The sequence below is a fragment of the Pongo pygmaeus genome, chromosome 20 (genome assembly GCF_028885625.2).
Source record: "Pongo pygmaeus isolate AG05252 chromosome 20, NHGRI_mPonPyg2-v2.0_pri, whole genome shotgun sequence".
Taxonomy (NCBI): Eukaryota; Metazoa; Chordata; class Mammalia; order Primates; family Hominidae; genus Pongo; species Pongo pygmaeus.
Window position 1 is genome coordinate 6,336,540 of NC_072393.2, and position 17,992 is coordinate 6,354,531.

Genomic DNA, 17,992 nt, shown 5'->3' on the forward strand with positions numbered 1-17,992 from the left:
ATGGCGCCATCTCAGCTCACTGCAACTTCTGCCTCCCAGGTTCAAGCAATTCTCCTGCCTCAGCCTCCTGAGTAGCTGAGATTACAGGTGTGCGCCACCACACCTGGCTAAATTTTGTATTTTTAGTAGAGACGGGGTTTCTCCATGTTGGCCAGGCTGGTCTCAAACTCCTGACCTCAGGTGATCCACCCGCCTCGGCCTCCCAAAGTGCTGGGATTACAGGCATGAGCCACTACACCTGGCTGCTCACGTTTCTGATAGAAAATAACACAGTAGTGGCCAGGTACGGTAATCACACCTGTAATCCCAGCACTTTGGGAGGCCAAAGTGGGAGCTCAGGAGTTTGAGGCCGGCCTGGGTAACATAGTGAGACCCCATCTCCAAAAAAATTACATATTCAAAGAGTTAAATAATAAAATAGCATAGTATTTGCACAGAACCTATGATCACTGTCTCATATACTGTAAGTCATCTCTAGATTACTTGTAATACCTAAAACAATGTAAACGTTATGTAAATAGTTGTTATAGTGTATTACTTAGGGAATAATGACAAGGAAAAAATTCTGGGCTGGGCAAGGTGGCCCACGCCTGTGGTCCCAGCTACTCAGGAGAGTGAGGTGAGATTGCTTGAGCCCAGGAGTTCAAGGCTACAGTGAGCTATGATTGCACCACTGTACTTCAGCAAGACCCTGTCTCAAATAAATTAAAAAAAAAATTATTTTGGACATTGTGAGGTATGGGGAAAAAACCAGACCCTGTCTTAAAAAAAAAAAAAAAAAGTCTATACATGTTCAATACAGAGGCAACTTGTTTTCCAAATATTTTTTCTTTTTTTTTCTTTTTTGAGACAGAATTTCCCTTTTGTTGCCCAGGCTGGAGTGCAATTGCGCGATCTCAGCTCACTACAACCTCCGCCTCCAGGGTTCAAGCGATTCTCCTGCCTCAGCCTCCCAAGTAGCTGAGATTACTACCACGCCCGGCTAATTTTTTGTATTTTTAGTAGAGATGGGGTTTCACCATGTTGGCCAGGCTGGTCTTGAACTCCTGGCCTCAAGTGATCTGCCCGCCTCATCCTCCCAAAGTGCTGAGATTACAAGCATGAGCTACTGCGCCCGTCATCCAAATATTTTCAGTCTGAGGTTAGTTGAATTCACAGATGCAGAACTCACGCATGTGGAGGACCAACTCTATCCCACTACAGATGCACCATAATAAAAATACAGGGTTTGCCAGGCAACCCTACATAATGAAACCTAACTGAAACAAATGACCCAACTATGTATCTATTTCATCCCTTAATTACACAAAAAATATATATATGTATCTTTTTATATGGAGTCTTGCTCTGTCACTCAGGCTGGAGTGCAATGGCAAGACCTTGGCTCACTGCAACCTCCGCCTCCTGGGTTCAAGCGATTCTCCTGCCTCAGCCTCCCAAGTAGCTGGGATTAAAGGCACGCACCACCACGTCCAGCTAATTTTGTATTTTTAGTAGAGATGGGGTTTCACCATGTTGGTTAGGCTGGTCTCGAACTCCTGACCTCAAGTGCTCTGCCCGTCTCGGCCTCCCAAAGTGCTGGGATTACAGGCGTGAGCCACCGTGCCCAGCCAGAAAATAATTATTTCAAATGACCTTGTATCCTTTTTTTTTCTCCCCCACTCAGGAGGCTGAGGCGGGAGGATCACTTGAGTTGGGTAGTTCGAGGTCCCAGTGAGCTATAGTCACGCCACTGCACTCTATCTAGCCTGGGTGACAAAAGTAGACCCTGTCTGAAAAACACCCAAAAACCCATAACCAGCATTCACAAGAGGTTTGGGCACAGATACAGCAATGGTTAGACCTGGCTGTCTGGGGATTCCTCATGCTATTCTTCTTCTGTGTGCATTTGCAGTATTTCATCACATCAACTTCTTTTCTCTGTTGCCCAGACTGGAGTGCAGTGGTGTCATCTTGGCTCACTGAAATCTCTGCTTCCTGGGTCAAGCGATTCTCCTGCCTCAGTCTCCTGAGTAGCTGGGTCTACAGGCATGCACCACCATGCCAGGCTAATTTTTATATTTTTAATAGAGATGGGGTTTCACCATGTTGGCCAGGCTGGTCTCAGACTCCTGATCTCAAACGATCTGCCCGCCTCGGCCTCCCTAAGTGCTGGGATTACAGGCCTGAGCCACTGTGCCAGCCCGTTTTTTTGTTTTTTTAACTTTGCCATCCATCCATCCAGAATCTCTCACATCAGTGTCAAGAGATCTTCCTTGTTCCTTTTTTACAGCTGTGTAGTATTCCATTGTGTGGCCATGCCATTGTATATTCAGCTAATCTCCTATGGGCAATAAATTACTTTCAATCCTTCGCTACTACAGACAATGCCACATTAAATAATAACCTTTGCATGTGACTTCACCTTTTTGCTAGTGTCCTTGAAATAGATTAGGAGTGGAATTGCTGGATTAAAGAGAAATGCATAATTTTGCTAGCCATCACCAAATTCCTCTTCGTTTTACATTTACAGTGAGCCCTACAGAACACGCTGCCAAGGTTTTGGATTTTTGTCAACCTGTGTAGGTGAGAAGTGGCATTTCAGTGTAGTTGTAATGAGCATTTCTCTGGCTACGATTGAGTTTTAATATCTTTTGCAAAGTTTAAGGGCCAAGCAGGGCACCGGGACACATACCTGTAGTCCTAGCTACTCAGGAGGCTGAAGTGGGAGATCGCTTGAGCCCAGGAGTTCAAGGCTGCAGTGAGCTATGATCTTCCCCACTACACTCCAGCCCAGGCAACAGAGTGAGACCCTGTCTCTAAAAATACAAAAAGTTTGAAAGGTGTTTTGTTGTCTTCTTCAGTAAACTCTTTTTTTCTCTCTCTCTCTCTCTCTATTTTTTTCCTAACAGGTTGTTGGCTTTTTCCATTTTTCTTTTCTTTTTTTTTTTTTTTGAGGCAGAGTCTTGCTCTGTTGCCCAGGCTGGAGTGCAGTGGTGTGATCTCTGCTCACTGCAACCTCTGCCTCCCGGGTTCAAGCGATTCTCCTGCTTCAGCCTCCCGAGCTGCTGGGACTATAGGCGTGCACCACCACACCCGGCTAATTTTCGTATTTTTAGTAGAGATGGGGTTTCACTATGTTGGCCAGGTTGGGCTGGAACTCCTCACCTCAAGTGATCCACCCACCTCAGCCTCCCAAAGTGCTGGGATTACAGGCGTAAGCCACTATGCTCGGCCACTGCATCACATTTGGATCACATTACAATTATAAACTAGTTTGGGAAGACTCAGCTCCTTTATAATGTTGAGTCTTTCTATCCAAGAATATATATCTGATCCTTTTGTGCAAGTATCTTTTTGAGTCACTTAAGAATATTTTACTTTTTAGGCCAGGCACGGTGGCTCACGCCTGTAATCCCAGCACTTTGGGAGGCTGAGGTGGGCTGATCACCTGAGGTCAGGAGTTCGAGACTACCCTGGCGAACATGGCGAAACCCCGTTCCTACTAAAAATACAAAAATTAGCTGGGTGTGGTGGTGGCTGCCTGTAATCCCAGCTACTTGGGAGGCTGAGAGGAGGAGGTTGCTGTGAGCGAAGATCATGCTATTGCACTCCAGCCTGTGCGACAGAGTGGGACTCTATCTCAATAAATAAATAAATAAATAAATAGAAATAAATAAATAAACAAATAAATAAATAAATTTAAAAAACAGACCAGAGCAGCCTGATTATTTCTTACCTGCCCATGTAATCCTAGATACCTGGTTTCCGGGGAAGCCGGGGTTCTGGGGCCACTGTGCCTGGTCCCTCCTCACCCAGCCCCCTTGTTCGGGTTCCTAGGTGGGCCGGGCCGCCAGTGTCATCATTGTTTGACTGCTCCATGGAGACGATGCTCCGAGTGCTGCACTGGGGCCAGGTGGAGCACCCGGCAGACGACTCGGATCTGGCCATCTGCCAGCGCTTGGACATGCACTACACCTTGTGTGAGCCGGTCTTGACCTACCAGCAGAATAACCTGCTCCGAAATGGAGGTGCTCCCTGCTTCTGGCTCACTGCACCCCAACCTCTAGGGAACAAGTCTGGCTTTAACAGTCCAGGGTCACCCGGGCCTGGTCCTCGCTTTCCTACCAGGTAACCTGGGGGATTCCCATTCCCCCAGGAAATGCCCTGAGAACCCAGCCTTGGCTCACGTGGGAAGGCGATAGGACACTGGTGGGGCCTCCCTGCACGCCCTCACACAGCAGTCAGCAACACAAGCTTTCCTGACCCTGTCCCCTCTCCCTTCACATGCATGCCTCTGGGATTTTCCCAGGGTCTGAGCGGGAGAGGGTGGTGTCCCTGCAGTGGGGCCCAGACCTGACCCCTGCGGCTCCCCTTTCTCTAGATACCGGCAGAGGAAGCACCAGAGAACATCTCTGCCAAGTGCTGCTCTGTCATTGAGAGTCTGCAGTGAGACAGAGGGGCTGGGGGCAGGCCTTGCCCCTCACCGGAACCCGTGCAGGACGTGGGAAGGATGCGTACCTAGGAGGTGAGACTTCCAGAAAGGGGGGCCGATGCCCCCTGTGATTCCAGAGCAACAGGTTCCCTTTCCCGGGGCCTGTTTCCCCACCAGGCAGGTTGGCCAGGGGCCACCAAGGAACATGCCTCACTGGGCCAGGTGCCTGGCACACCTGCATGGGTCAGGGGACTGTAAACAGCCCCCCCAGAAGCCACAGCTGTTACTGGCTCCTGCCGGGGCTATCACCAGGCCCGTGAGCCCAGGACATCTGAGATGAAGCCAGAGTTTTAAACGCTGGCATTCAGCCACAACCTCAGAGACCCTGCAGCTGCATGCACGGCTGCAAGATGCCTGCCCAGGTCCAAACAGCTTGGGTGGCCCCTCGGTGCCCTCTCCCACCTCACATCCGGTCCCACCACCCACCGAGTATTGGCGTGGGCCTGGCTCCTACCTCAGGGCTCTGAACGTTAACAGGCCAGAGGACCTCCTGTAGCAACAGCCCGTCCATAGGAACGCCGGTCCCTGAGGCCCTCCTGAGCGCCTTGCTCCCCAAGGTGCTGGAGGGAAACTGGGTAGGGGAAGACAGCAGTGCTGGGCTCAGCCAGCCTCCCCTTCCCACATCGGAAGGGGAAAGTCTTGGGGGGCCATACCCCACTGTAATTGGCTGAGACTTGCTCAACTTGTTTCCTCTCACAAACACAACTGCGGCCAGCACGCAGTCTTTTTTTTTAAACAAAAAGCACTTTATTTAACAAAAAAAAAGGGGGGGGGGGCAGGGTTAGGAAAGCACATTGAGCCTGAAGAAAACTATTTTCTCTTATATTTTTCTTAAAAAAAAAAAAAAAAAACAAACACAAAGTTTGTAATTTTTCAATCACCATTATCAGGCTTTTTAAACAACATCTATAAAGAACAAACATCCGCTTCAAAATTACAGGGAGGGAAGGGGGGGGGGGGGAGACAGACAGCACCCGCAGACGGGGAGGTTTTGTTATCATTTATTTGTGAAGTTAAAAACGAGCGATAAAAAGTAAAAACTGCCATACAATTTTTGTTGTTGTTCTCATTTTGTTTTCAGTTTCAATCTCCTCTTGAACAGATGAAAAGACAACAGACCAGTCCTGGGAGGGGGGACGGGCGGGGCCGCGGGAGCTGAGCCAGGGCAGGAGAGAAGAGGGGGCTCGGCTGCTGGGGGAAGGGGTCCTGCAATACAACACCTGGTCCAAGGAATGTTCCACCTCTAACTAAAAAAAAGAAATAGCAAGAGTGACTTTTTTTTTTCCTTTTTAAAAGTTTATTTTAAAAACAAGAAGAGGGCCGAGGGTGGGAGAAAATGAATTGCTTTATCCTCAGAGAGGCAGGTTCAGGAAGGCTGGGGGGTGAAGAATAGAGACTTTTTAATATATATATATATAATTTTATAAGTTCTGCTTTGCTCTTTGTGTTTTTAATTTTTAAGTTTTTTTTTTTTTTTTTGGCAGAGATTTAGATCTCGCTATCTTCTCTGGCTGGCTCAACATGGAAGGATCCCAATTTTGAAAGAAAAAGCATGTGAGACACAGAACAGGCGAGAGAGTGAGGGCCCGGCATGCCCCCAAGTCCCCCCACCCTGCTTGCCGCGAGGGCTCCCCAATACTCCCCATGGCAGCCATCGCTCTCTCGCCAAACAAAACAGAAGCCCCCAAACAGAACAAAATGGAAAAAAAAATAAAGATTTTTCACAGATGAAGAAGTTCACATTCATTCGATTCATTGAGCCTGCGGAGAGGGAAGAGATAGGAATTGGTCACTACGGGGAGGGAAGGGTGGGAGACTAGGGGGCGGAAGAGAGGAGGGGCTCGAACACCATGGGGGGGGCCAGGAAGCCCCCTCCCAAACCTGCGCTGGCTCAGGCTGGAAGGACGTGCTTGTTAACTGTCTAGCCAGGTGCTCGCGGGACTCGCTGAAGTCACGCTGCTCCCTGATGGAGAAGGAGGGACAGAGCAGGAATAGAGGAGCGGGGCCGCAGAGGGCGGAGGCGCTAGGGTCGTAGGGGAGCTGCCCTGTCTCCGGAGGGCGGCAGCTCCCGGCGCAGCACAACAACATGAACAATCCAGAGATCATGGTGTCCCCACAACACCCCTGTGAGGTAGGTTGGAAGGTGGCAACGATCTTCACGCCCACTTCACAGACAAGCCCGGGACACAGGCAAGCGCGAGCGCATGGGAGGCTGAGCCCGGCGGGGCAGGGGCCTGGGCCGCTCCCTGCGTCCCCACCAGTCCCTGCCAGAGCCGGGCCGCCTGCAACACAGTCACTTGGACACGGGAAAAAAGATCATGGGTTTAAAAACTAAAAGAATAAAAAGAACAAAAACCAAAAAAGTGATGCAGAGAAGGGGAAAAAATAGACGTTTTCTTCCCAAGTGGCCAGATTGTGAGCGAGGTGGCGGCCGGGCCGGTGCCCACCGTCCGCGCTGTCTGCCTGCCCCCCGACTCCCCAGCAGTTCAGAAGTCCCGCCTGCGAGTCTCAGCGCTCCCCAGCATCATGACAGCGGCACACAGGAACAAGCAGCCGGCGCAGGGAGGCCTCTTCGTTTAACCTCTGGACCCAGCGAATGCTTCCCTGGCGGTGCGTGGGGACTCCCGGAGACCTCCGGCCACACGGCCCCCGCTGCAGGCATCAAGGGCACACCCCGCAGGGGAAGGGGTTTCCGGCGCTACCCACTAAGGCAGGATGGACGGTGGCCGGGGGTTGGAAGGAGAAAGGAGGAGGAGGAGGGTGGCAATTCCCACTTGCCTGCTGCTGTCCCTGCTGCGTGGGCGGCGGCTGGGGGCCGCCAGGACCTGGAGTCTGTCCGTAGTAAGCGGCCTGCTGTCTGTAATATTCCGCCCAGGCGGCACTGTAGTCTGGCTGGGAGCCTGGGGGAGCTCCTGGACCCCCTCCGGTGGCCACTTGCGCTGTGGGTGGACAAAGGCAGGTGAGAGGCTGTGGGTGAGGGCTGCCCCTGCCCCTGTCCCCGCACGGTGGCCACTCACCTTGCTTCTTGTAGTACTCCTCCCAGGCCTTCGTGTAGTCCTGCTGTGGGGGCGCTCCAGGCTGCTGGGGCTGCTGGCCTGTGCGGGCGGCGAGACAGGTCAGAAACCACTCCCCCGGCAGGGCTGGAGCCCCCCCACCACCCTGCAGACTCACCGATCTTTTTGTAATACTCTTCCCAGGCCTTAGTGTAGTCCGACTGGCCGGTGGGTGGGGGCTGAGGGGGCTCACCCTGAGCCGGTGGGGCCGCAGGGGCCGGTGCGGGGCCGGGGACGGGGCCCGGGGGCTGCTGGTAGTAGTGTGAGTAGTAGGCGGCCCACGCGGCGTTGGGGTCCGCGGCCGCTGCAGCTGCTTTGCCTGCAGGAGATACCCTGGGTGAGACGTGGGCACAGAACAGGTCCCGCCCCCCCAGGTGGCCCATCACTTACTTGGGTCGTGAGGAGCAGGCGGCTGCCACTGGGGGTAGGTATTGCCCCAGCCCTGGGGTGGGTACTGGTGAGGAGGGGGCCCCCCGGCACTGCAGGAGACAAGAAAGGGATGCTTGAGCAGTGGTGCAGGGGTGGCCGCAGCCGGCCCACCTGGGGTGAGGATGTTTTTCAGTGGGGAGGAGCCAGAGACCCAGACCACCAGGCTCAACGGGGCGCCTGGGAAAGGCCTAGACAAGAAGCAACTCGAAAGACGTGCAACGTCAGCTCGAGGACATGAAAGAAGCCCCGAAACTTCCACGTGCGCGGAGGGAGGCTGAAAGGCACATGTGCTCTACCAGTGGACAGGAGAGGGCCTGTTGATGGTATCCATAAAAATGGGCTGGATGAGGCCCCCCACCTGCACTTCTAGGGAAAGGGAAATGGGGTCTGTTATTCTTCTTGCCAGCTCAGTGACCCCCCCGGCCCCAAAGCCCAGGAGGCAGAGGAGGATACTCACTGTGGGGGAGCCCCGGGTGGCCCCTGGTTGAAGGGCCCAGGATTGAAGGGCCCCATTGGGCCAGCAGGGCCTGGGCCGCCTGGGCCTGGTCCAACTGGGCAGAGAGGACCCTGGAAGGAAGAAGAGTAGCCAAGGTGAGTGGGCTGGGATCCGGGCTGTGAGACCAAACCCCCAGAGCCCGCCCCAACCCACCTCGATCTTTTCCTCGATAAGCTGCTTGGCGTGGTCAATCTGCTGGGGTGAACCCCGGATGATGAACAACTTGAAGTTGGGGTCCCCGTTGGGTGGCAGCTGCCGGGAGATCTCTACGAAGGCTCCCGTCTGCTGGTTTATGGCTTTCACATTCTCGCCACCTGCAGAAATGCAGAAGGTGAAGGTGGCCTGCAGTGATGGCACAGGGAAGAGGGGGCAAGGGACAGGGCGCAGGGGGCCACTCACCTCGGCCGATGACCAGCCCACACTTGTGAGTGGGGATGGAGAAGGTCATCTCCCCGCCAGGGGGACCCCAATTGCCTTGGCCTCTTCCCCGGCCTCGGCCCCCCGGGGGCATGCCTGGACCCCCTGGAGGACCTGGAGGACCACTCTGCAAGACAAGAGGAGGAGGAAGATGATGAACCCTGGAAGCCGGTCTGGTCACCGCACTCCCCTGGAGGCCCTGCCAGCCCCTTCAGCACCTGGGGCCACCTACCCTGAGGCTCTGGAGGAGATCGTTGATGATCCGGGCTGCGTGCTCACACCTGTCTGGGGGCCCCATTATATGAGCAATCTTCTCAGGCCCTGTCCCGTCATCTGAGGCCAGCACCAAGAGAGCAGAGAGACAAGTTTAAAAGAAGAGCCCACCCCAGAGCCCTGCAAAGCCGCCTCCAGTGCAGACACCACGCCGGCCTGAGATCTCAGACTCGCTGCGCCGCTCCCAGCCTCCACTTGCTCAGGGATTGAGGGGGAGGCGGCCCACATTCCCAGAGAAGGAAACCCACGGCCAAGCCAGGAGGTGGCTCAAGCTTCTTCCAGCACACAGCACCCCCAGCACTGAGAGATTTTACAGAACAATAAATCTCTAAAAAGCCAGAGGGGCCCTTCTCCCCACGGCAGGCAGCTCAGAGACTGTCTGAGGACTGGCAAGAGCCCAGAGCTGAGGTGGAGTGCCCTGATCCAGCCTGCGGGGCACCCAGGGCTGTCCTGTCAGGATAGGCTTCCATCATAGGAGGAGGAAGAGGAGATCTGATAGGGACAGGAACACACGTTTCCCCTGGATGTGGAATGCCCTCATGCATCACTCCCTCATGCGTCTGTCCCAGAGAAGAGAAGGGACTGGCCATGTTCTGACAGTTGGACTAAGAGCCGTGAGGTGCTATGGAGGCCACTTGGCTGACCATGGTGCCCAGCTCCCTCAGAGCCTGCGTCCCAAAGAGGGTGGGGGTGCGCTGGCCAGGGGCAGGGTGGGCCAGGCCCTGACCTTGCTTGAACTGTATCCGCACGCCAGCGTCATTCTGGATCTTCTTGATCATCTCTCCACTCCGGCCAATGACCACGCCAACAGAATGCCTGGGCACTGGCACCTGGGGAAGGAGGCGGCAGGGTCAGCTCGGCCCGCAGCTCTGCTGCCCTCTGCTGCCCACTGGCCACAAGGAGCCACTCACCCCAGCCCCTCCCTCCACCGGGGGTGGGGGGGGGGGGGTGAAGGCAGGGCCCACACTCACATCGATGCCTCCGCCAATCCGAGATCCGTACTCATTCCGGTCCCCAAAGCCGCCTTGGTCACGTTCCCGGAGGATGTCCATCACCATCTCACAGGCTTGCTGCAAACACACAGGAAGCAGCCCCCACGGGTGAGCCCTGCTGCCCCACACACCCCCCACCTCCTCGGGGGTTCGGGCCTCAACTAAGGACCCACGAACCCTGGGTGAGCCCAGCACAGCACCCTACTGAGCTCTCTACCTGCCACTTTAATGGGGAGGCACTGCCAGCAGCCCCATTTCCAGATAAAAAAGCAGAAGGTCAGAGGTGAGGCCGGTGCCTCACACACACAAAGCTGGGAGTCAGTTCAGGGTCGCCCTACGAGCCAGCGCTCTTGCAAGCCTCTCAGTGTTACAACCGACTGTTCACCTATCTCTCCGGCGGAATGCAGACCCCGAGGCCGCAGGCCCTGCCCACCTGCCCATGCCGCTCCAGAACCCCCTCCATCACCCCAGGGCGCGCTCACCTGCACTTTGTAAGGATCCCCAATGATCCGGAGAGGTTTGTCCACGTTCGTATTCTGAGATCCGTCCTGAATTAAGATCATCTTCACTCCAGCGCGTTCCTTTACAACCAAGGTTAACCGTTAGTGCTGGGCTCTCCCAGGACTTCCTGAGCTGCTGTGGTGGTGGCGGTGGGGTGTGGCACACGGATGCAGAGGAAGCTGCCCAGGTGCTGCCCTCACCTGCAGCTGCTTAATGGTCTCCCCGCCCTTGCCGATGACCAGGCCGGCCTTGCCTGCGGGGATCATGATCTCCTGCACGGTGCCGTTCTGGCCCCCGTTGGCATTGTCATGGAACTGTCCTGGGGGGCCCCCACGACCCCGAGACACAATGTCGTCCAGCATCATCTTGGCTTTCCTGGGAAGGGGAGGAGCGGGGGAGGAGCGGGCGCCGCCGCTGGAGAAAGGTACTGGTCTGGTGGCCCACCCAGCTCAAAGGGAAGGCGACCCCAGAGTATGCAAGGATGACAGGGAAGAGGGGCCAGTCACGGGCTGTTCAGGCTCCAGGTTCCCCAGGTCTTGGGCTGCCGGGGAATCAGCCTCGTGTTAACGTGGCTGTCTGGAGAGGGGGGCAACAGTGGAGGACATGGCGTACAAGCTGCTCCCAACTTTCAATTCAAACGGACGGAACGGGCTTCTGCCTGCCCCCCACATCACAATGAGAGGCCCTGTGGGGACTTACTGGACAGATTCTGGGGCTCCTGTCAAGGACACACTGCGCTCGGGTAGGCCACCGCTGTCTGGAAAGAGGAGATAGGGTCAGTGCCCTCCCTGGCCCACAGGCAGAGAAAGGCCTGCCTTGGACACGAGGAAACTTTCAGAACAACCAAGGGCCACTTCTGTCCCATTCAGTGCCTGACAAATCAGTTTACTTCCCCTAAACACGTAGGAGGCTGCTTGATGCAAGGCCAAGATTGGGAAGAGATCCCAGAAGGGACGCAGGAGTTTTAGGGAAAAGGATGAGGTGGAGGGAGTTGCAGATTCCAGAAGGTCCAGGACCTGGCCACCCCCACTACCAGTGATGACCACCAGGGCCTCTTCTATAGGCAACACGTGCTACACGCCCAAGTGAAGCCTCAGAACCCCCTACCGAGCAGGCTTTTTGTAGCTCAGGACTCTGAGATTCGAAAAGGTAACTATATTGCCTGAGAGCAGATGTGCAGCCAGAACTGGGATTTGCACCTGGGCTTGACCTCAGAGTGATCCCTCTTTCCAAGGCACCACCCTGCCTCACGCAGTCTTGCCGGGGTGCTTTCACCCACGCGGCAGGTCAGTGCAGTGCTGCGAAGCTCGGTGTCTGGAACCAGGCCCCTGTTCGAAATGCTAGCCCTGCCACCTCAGTCCATACCCACCCACTGAAATAAAAAAAGTCACAGCTGTGCCCCGTGGGCAGTACTAGTGGAGTGAGATACTGCACTGAGCCTGGTCCGTAGTAAGCAGCAACAAGCGCCAGCTCGCTTCCTGTCCACAGTCCCCGTGGAAATTAAGTAATTAAAGGAAAGTGCAAAGGGCCCAACCCCGGCCCCCATTCTGGCAGGAACCTGACGCTCTTGTACCTGGAGAAATCTGTACTTTGCAGCCTGAATCCTGTTGGATTTTGTTAATTTGTTCACCTCCTCTGCCAATGACTGGATGGAGAAAGAAGGAGAAAAGCAAAGCGTGATGAGGGAAGGGAGCCCGGGCCTCAGGAGACTGTGTGGCTGGGGCCCCAGCCCCTCTGACATTCAGGAGGGCAGCAGTCCTCTAGAGAGCTCCTGTCCTCTGCCCAGAGGGGACGAAGGAGGGACAAATGAGAACAGCACATAGAAGCCCTCTCAGACCAGGGCTTCTGGGCTGGCAGGAGCTCACAGGACACCTCCTCCTGGGTAAGACTGGGCCTCCCCACCCAAGGTGACCCACACTTACTCAGGCCCACCATGCCGTCTGGGACCCTGTACTCTTCTGTCATTGAAGTCCTGTAAAGAGACACACCAAAGGTCAGTCCTCGAGTGGGAAGGGAGGAGGACAGCAGCTCTGGAGGGTCTACTTGAAGGCAAGGCCATCATAGGTCTAAGCAGAGTCTGACCACACAGGCCACAAAACTGCCAAGGCCTCAGTTTCCCCATCTGTGCCCTGAGAGGCTTGGTCTGGGCATTGTGGGCCGTGGCCTGGTGCCGTCCCATTGATTTAGGGCGAGAGCGAGCACTGAATAGCAAGCTGACAGTCACTCTATGTCTCTCAGCTCTAAAAAGCCACCTGTATGTCCTTTTCATCTTATTTTCCTAGTATTTTATGAAACTACTGGCCCATTAAAAAACAAACAAACAAAAAATGACCCCTGACAACTGCCCTGTGTCAGGTTCACCTCAGTCCATCTGGTGGGGCAAAGAGCTGGCAAAGAGCCCTGAGCTGCACAGCACTGAGTGGGATGGGCACTTGCAGATGTGTGAGGGAGAGAAGCAAGGCCCTCCTAGCCTCTTCCAGGAAGACGACATTTGTGCTGCTCAGAGTCCCCACCCCAGTGGAGGAAGCCATAGGGTGCGGAGATCACCCTATCACTACAGTGACTGCCACAACCCTCCCCTCCCACAACCCTTCAGAGAAGGGGTACGAGGAACGGACACAGTTCCTCTGCCTCATTCCCATCTGAGCACTCTCTGGTCAACTGGCACTAGGGAATAAAACCTGAGAGATGCGCCCCCAGTCAGAGCCCTCCCAAGTCAGCAGAAAGCCAGTCTGCTGGCCAACAAGACAAGAAAGCAGTGTGGGCCCCACCATGGCTTACCTTGGGGGAGGATGGATGGGTCCAAGTTGAGAACTGATTGCTGTAGAGAGAAAACCCAAAGCAAAGACTGGCTTAGCTCCTCCTTGGGCATTTGGCACTGCCTGCCCCGGGGCAGTGGGAGCTGAGCCCGGCACCACGGTCCCCAGCCTGCTCCAGTGCCTGATGGATGCTGTGGATCCCTCCCCATAAAAGCACAGAGTTCATCTGCCGCAATTTCAGGGTTCCTGGGATCCCTCAAATGTATGGGCCCCAGAATGGAAGCACCAGGGGCCTCTGTAAAGAGCTGCCACCTCCTCAGTGCTTCCAGCTCCTGACTCCTGAAAACCTCAACCCTCTGAAGCCATATATCTGCCACCAGACCCCCTGGACTTACAGTCTCCCTGGGAAGCCAGCTTCTTGCTCTCCGGTTGATCTGGGAAAGAGAGAGGATGGCAGATGCAGCACCCACCCACCCACGGCCGCCTCGAACCTGATGCTGGTGCCACATGTCCAAGGTAAACAGTGCCCCTCGGCCCCCACCCTTAACAGGAGCTGAGACAGGAGCCTAGGAGAGACCGGCCCGAGGGAGGCCAGACTCCGCCAATCCCGCCACCAACACTCAAGAGTAAAAAAGCCTTCGGAACACGCAACCACCACCAGGCACCTGAGTCCTCCCGGTTTAGGACAGGACCTGCCTCTAGCAGGGAGGGGTGTCACGGATAACAGTGGAGTTGGTCAGGGTTGATCATCGGCTACTTGGGGTCACACTACGCACCCCAGAGCTGGGCCAACTTCACATCAAGCCTCAGTAACTGCTCCAGGTTGCCTCAGCCTCCCAGAAGGGGAGGAATCATCTTGGGAACTTACAACTTCGACCCAGTCACAATCAATCTGCCCTCCTCTCTGCCACCTGATACCTCAGGATGGCAGACGGAACAAAAAGAATTAACAAAGCCGGGATTGCTGAAGTTTTAAAAGACCAAACAACAGCGACACCCACCCCCTCTGAACCACACTCAAACAAAAGCACCTCTTTAGGCCCCCAGCCCTTCCTCCTAAGCTAAAGGCAGCAGCAGGGAGTTACCTCCATCTTCCAACTGTCTCTTTTGGCCCCCAAAACCAAAATCAGGGGTGCTGTTATTCACTGTCGTGGCGGCATCACCTCCAATTTTAGCTGCAATCTAGAATAAAGTAGTAAGCACAGAAGAATTACCACCAAAAACAACCCTCCATGGCACCCAGGTCAACTCACAACATCTCCTGCACACCAAAGCCCGTCAGGTCTTGGTGTCTGGCCCTCCAACTTAGGGAAGAGTCAGTTGGTTAAGACATCCTAGAAGGAGTTTTGAACCTAGGCCTCAAGGTTCTCACCAGTTATCTGGGAATATCAACATTCCCCTCTTCCCTTCTCCTGGGATTTGTGTCTTAAATGTGGCCAGCCCATAATCCACACTGACTTCGTTCTAGGGGTGACAAGGAACAGAGGCTCAGGTGCCAGGGAGGGTCCCCAGGTCATCTCCAGGAGCTTTCAGACACTTCCTCCTGCCAGTGGCCCCAGCTCAGAGAACCAGAAAGTGTATTTTTTTTTTTAGCCCAGTTTTCCTGGGATGCTGAAGAGTTCAACTTTCCCCTATCTCCCCCACTCTCAAAATCCTTTTATCAATTTATTGAATAAATTTGAGCAAAGTGATCACTTCAAGGGATATGAAATCCTCATTTGACCAAAACAGAAGACTCTGGATGGCTGGGCACTGTGGCTTATGCCTGTAATCCCAGCATTTTGGGAGGCCGAGGTGGGCAGATCACTTGAAGTCAGGAGTTCGAGACAGACTGGCTGACATGGTGAAACTCCATCTCTACTAAAAATACAAAAATTAGCTGGGTGTGGTGGTGCACACTTATAATCCCAGCTACTCGGGAGGCTGAGGCAGGAGGAGCACTTCAACTGGAGAGGTGGAGGCTGTGGTGAGCTGAGATCGTGCCACTGCACCCCTGCCTGGGTGATAGTGAGACTGTTTCCAAAAAACAAACAAACAAAAAACCAAGACTCTATGGGACACAAGTTACATCTCAGACACGTGAAGAGCAACTTTAAAGAAACCTCAACCCAGCAAACTTAGGATTAGAGTCCGGGGTTTAGAAACCCAAACCATGTTAAGAATCTCCCTTTCCACCAGTCTTCATTTTTCTATGCTGCCCTAGAGCCAAAACTCCTGGGATGCCCACAGGGGGCCTGTCCCCACCAACTGACAGCACCAGCTCCCTCCCTTCAAGCTGCCCCAGAATCAAGACGGTTCCACGGGCAATAAGACCAAACGCACGCTAAAACCCACCCAACTCCAAGGGTGAGTTAGTCAGAGACCACAGAGGGCCAGAACACAGGCGTTCACCTAACGGGACCTCCCACCTTGGGAGGAGCCAGTCTCTAGCCCCGGAGGCATTGGGACAGCCCAGAAGCCGGTCGGCGGCAAAGTCCTTCCATTCTACAGACCTCCACCCCTCCAGGCCATGGGGAGGCTGCAAATGGAGCTGGAGAGGTCAGTCCTAGCAGCATGTGACACTTCCTTGTTGTCACTACGCCTCAATACACGGTGGTAGGAGACCCTCCCTTCTTTCCCCCAAAGAGACAGACCACGCTTTCAAGCCACCAAAGCATCCAAGAGCCAGTCCCCATGCTCGTCTTCCCCATTTCGCCCAAGTGCTCAGCCCTAGACAGGTCCCCATCCACTTTCCCGACTCAAGAGAAAGGACTGTCCCTCCCACCCCCACAATGTCCCTTTCTCCTAGAGAGGGGACAGAAATGAGACTGGGTTGGGGGCAAACACTGCCCTTTGCCCTGATATAGAGGGCAGAGTAAAAGGCCCTCCGTCCGGGAAGGTGGACCCCTGCCTCCAGGCATGTCCTAAGGTGGGGGGCTAAGGGGGGGGTCCCAAAAGTGCGTCTCCGAGCTCTGGGGCGGCTGCACACCCAGGCGCCGCTCCTGGTGACCCCCGGTGCGCCCCTACCCCCTGCAGGGGGGTCACCCGCTGGGATCCCACTCGAGGCGCAGCGGGAGGGCCAGGCCCCCGCCTACCGCCCACGTGACCCCGCGACGGCCCCGGCCCCCCTCCGCGACCCCGCGCGCGCGCGCGCGCGCACGTGACCCCCGCCCCCTCCCCCGCCTGCGCGCGCGCGCGAGCGCGCCCCTCAGGCCCTCGGCCTCCTCACCTGGCGGGCCCGCTGCACGGCGTCGGCGAAGGCGTCCTTGCGGATTCCCGGGCCGCCTCCGCCAGGTGGCTGAGAGGGGCCCCCGGCCGACCCCCCGCCCGGGCCGCCGCCGCCGGGGCCGCCGCCGCCCCGGTCCCCCGCGCCTGGCGGGCCCGGCGGAGGGCCACCCCCGGCGCCCCCGGCTCCCCCGCCCCCGCCGGCGGGCGGCGGCGGCCCGGGCGGGGGTCCTCCCGTGCTGTAGTCCGACATGGCGCGGCGGGGCCGGGCCTGGCGCGGAGGCTGAAGCTGAGGAGGCGGCGGCGGCGGCGGCGGCGGCTCAACGCGGGAACAAGGCCTCGCTCCACACGGCCGCGGAGCACTCTGGGAACCCAGCCGCTGGGAGGACGACGAGGGGGGAGAGAGTCGCCCCTCCCGCCGCCGACGTGACGGGCGGCTCCGGCGGGCCAATGGGAGGCAGCCGCCGCACCCCGGACACCAATCGCGAGCTCTGAAGGAGGTGGCCAATCGGAGTGCAATGAGGGGCAGTGGGCGGGAGGCTCAGAGTGACTGACAGCTCTCAGAGGCAATAGCTGCGAGCTGCCGGTGCTGGGCGGGCAAATGAAGGAGATCTGAGAAGGCAGGAGGCCCAATGAAACGCGAGTGCCAGATTCGCGGGGCGGCTTCAGAATTAGATTGACCGTTCTGAAGAGTCACGTGGACTGTAAGGCCGGGCCTAGTGGAAGACGCCTATGGACCGGCTGGGTGGGCGTTAGGTTTGATAGTCGTGGACACAAGCCAATGAATGCACGTGAGAGGTGGTGCTTGTAAAGATGGGCAGTCAATTAATCCAATCCCTGACGAGTTCTGGGTGATGAGGTTGGCTTTGGACTTTAATTGCTTCCCTTGTTAACCAGAACCCTTTTCTATCCGTGACTTCTAAGCCAATGGCTGAGCGACATGGGTGGGTGTTCGGTGACTGACACTGGTCTGGACAAATGGGAATGAAGGAAATCAAAGCGCCCAGTTTTGGTGGGAGCCAGTGGAAGCGCCGCTGCATTGGGGCGGAGTCGGCCACCAGACAGCGAGAGGGGATTAGCGGGAACTGTAGTGAATGGCAGCCGACGTGGGCGGTGGCAACCGGCTGCCCGGACTCAGGCCTGATGTCTGGGTTAGCTCACCGGGAGCCTGGTTGGGTAGGCCCGGCACGTGGCCCGCTTGAAGCCTTAGAGATCGAGCGCTTCCGGAGGTGGGGAGGCCGGAAAGCGGGAAACTCGGGATCCCCTGGGCCTTCTTCCCTCTCGACCCCCCATCTAGAGCGTCCAGTTCTCTTGCAGGACTCAAGGAACCAGCCCCACTCACGAGTCCAGAACCGTTCCAACAACCGGGATCGAGGGATCACAGCCTTGATCAC

At 56.0% G+C, this 17,992-nt stretch overlaps 2 protein-coding genes across 9 annotated transcripts in view; one reads left to right on the forward strand and one right to left on the reverse strand.

The window, feature by feature from the left end:
* LOC129020778 (adenylate kinase isoenzyme 1-like) overlaps positions 1-5,762 on the forward strand; it is a 19,817-nt gene extending 14,055 nt beyond the window's left edge. For 2 of the 3 annotated variants that reach the window (XM_054465586.2, XM_054465585.2), the window contains exons 4-5: positions 3,820-4,110; positions 4,364-5,762. In XM_054465586.2, coding sequence (XP_054321561.1) covers positions 3,820-3,852 — 33 coding nt within the window. In that variant the 3' untranslated portion in view covers positions 3,853-4,110; positions 4,364-5,762. The remainder of the gene's footprint in view (positions 1-3,819; positions 4,111-4,363) is intronic. The other variant, XM_054465583.2, reaches the window with a different exon arrangement.
* KHSRP (KH-type splicing regulatory protein) lies at positions 5,462-16,962 on the reverse strand. 6 transcript variants are annotated; one of them, XM_054465560.2, is made up of 20 exons: positions 16,603-16,962; positions 14,480-14,576; positions 13,790-13,828; positions 13,417-13,456; positions 12,558-12,607; positions 12,209-12,280; positions 11,335-11,392; positions 10,836-11,010; positions 10,617-10,715; positions 10,114-10,212; positions 9,870-9,972; positions 9,102-9,202; positions 8,852-8,996; positions 8,606-8,766; positions 8,414-8,523; positions 7,918-8,006; positions 7,721-7,846; positions 7,492-7,569; positions 7,253-7,413; positions 5,462-6,235 (listed from the first exon to the last, which is right to left on the reverse strand). In XM_054465560.2, exons 1-20 carry the CDS (start codon positions 16,849-16,851, stop codon positions 6,227-6,229), a joined length of 2,061 nt encoding a protein of 686 aa, XP_054321535.1. In that variant the 5' UTR covers positions 16,852-16,962; the 3' UTR covers positions 5,462-6,226. The 6 variants fall into 6 exon arrangements, with proteins under 6 accessions (XP_054321535.1, XP_054321533.1, XP_054321534.1 ...); XM_054465558.2 differs by having other exon boundaries at positions 7,646-7,846; positions 16,603-16,961; XM_054465559.2 differs by having other exon boundaries at positions 5,462-7,413; positions 7,646-7,846; positions 16,603-16,699; positions 16,832-16,946.
* Between the last annotated feature and the right edge of the window lie 1,030 nt (positions 16,963-17,992).

Bases quoted from the DNA above. Each gene is read 5' to 3' on its own strand.
- KHSRP (XM_054465555.2), bottom strand. From the start codon at position 16,851: ATGTCGGACTACAGCACGGGAGGACCCCCGCCCGGGCCGCCGCCGCCC. The intron at 13,457-13,789 runs GTAAGTCCAGGG...TTCTCTCTACAG, and splicing joins GCTGGCTTCCCAGGGAGACT to CAATCAGTTCTCAACTTGGA. The intron at 9,203-9,869 runs GTCAGGGCCTGG...TGCTGGCCTCAG, and splicing joins GCGGATACAGTTCAAGCAAG to ATGACGGGACAGGGCCTGAG.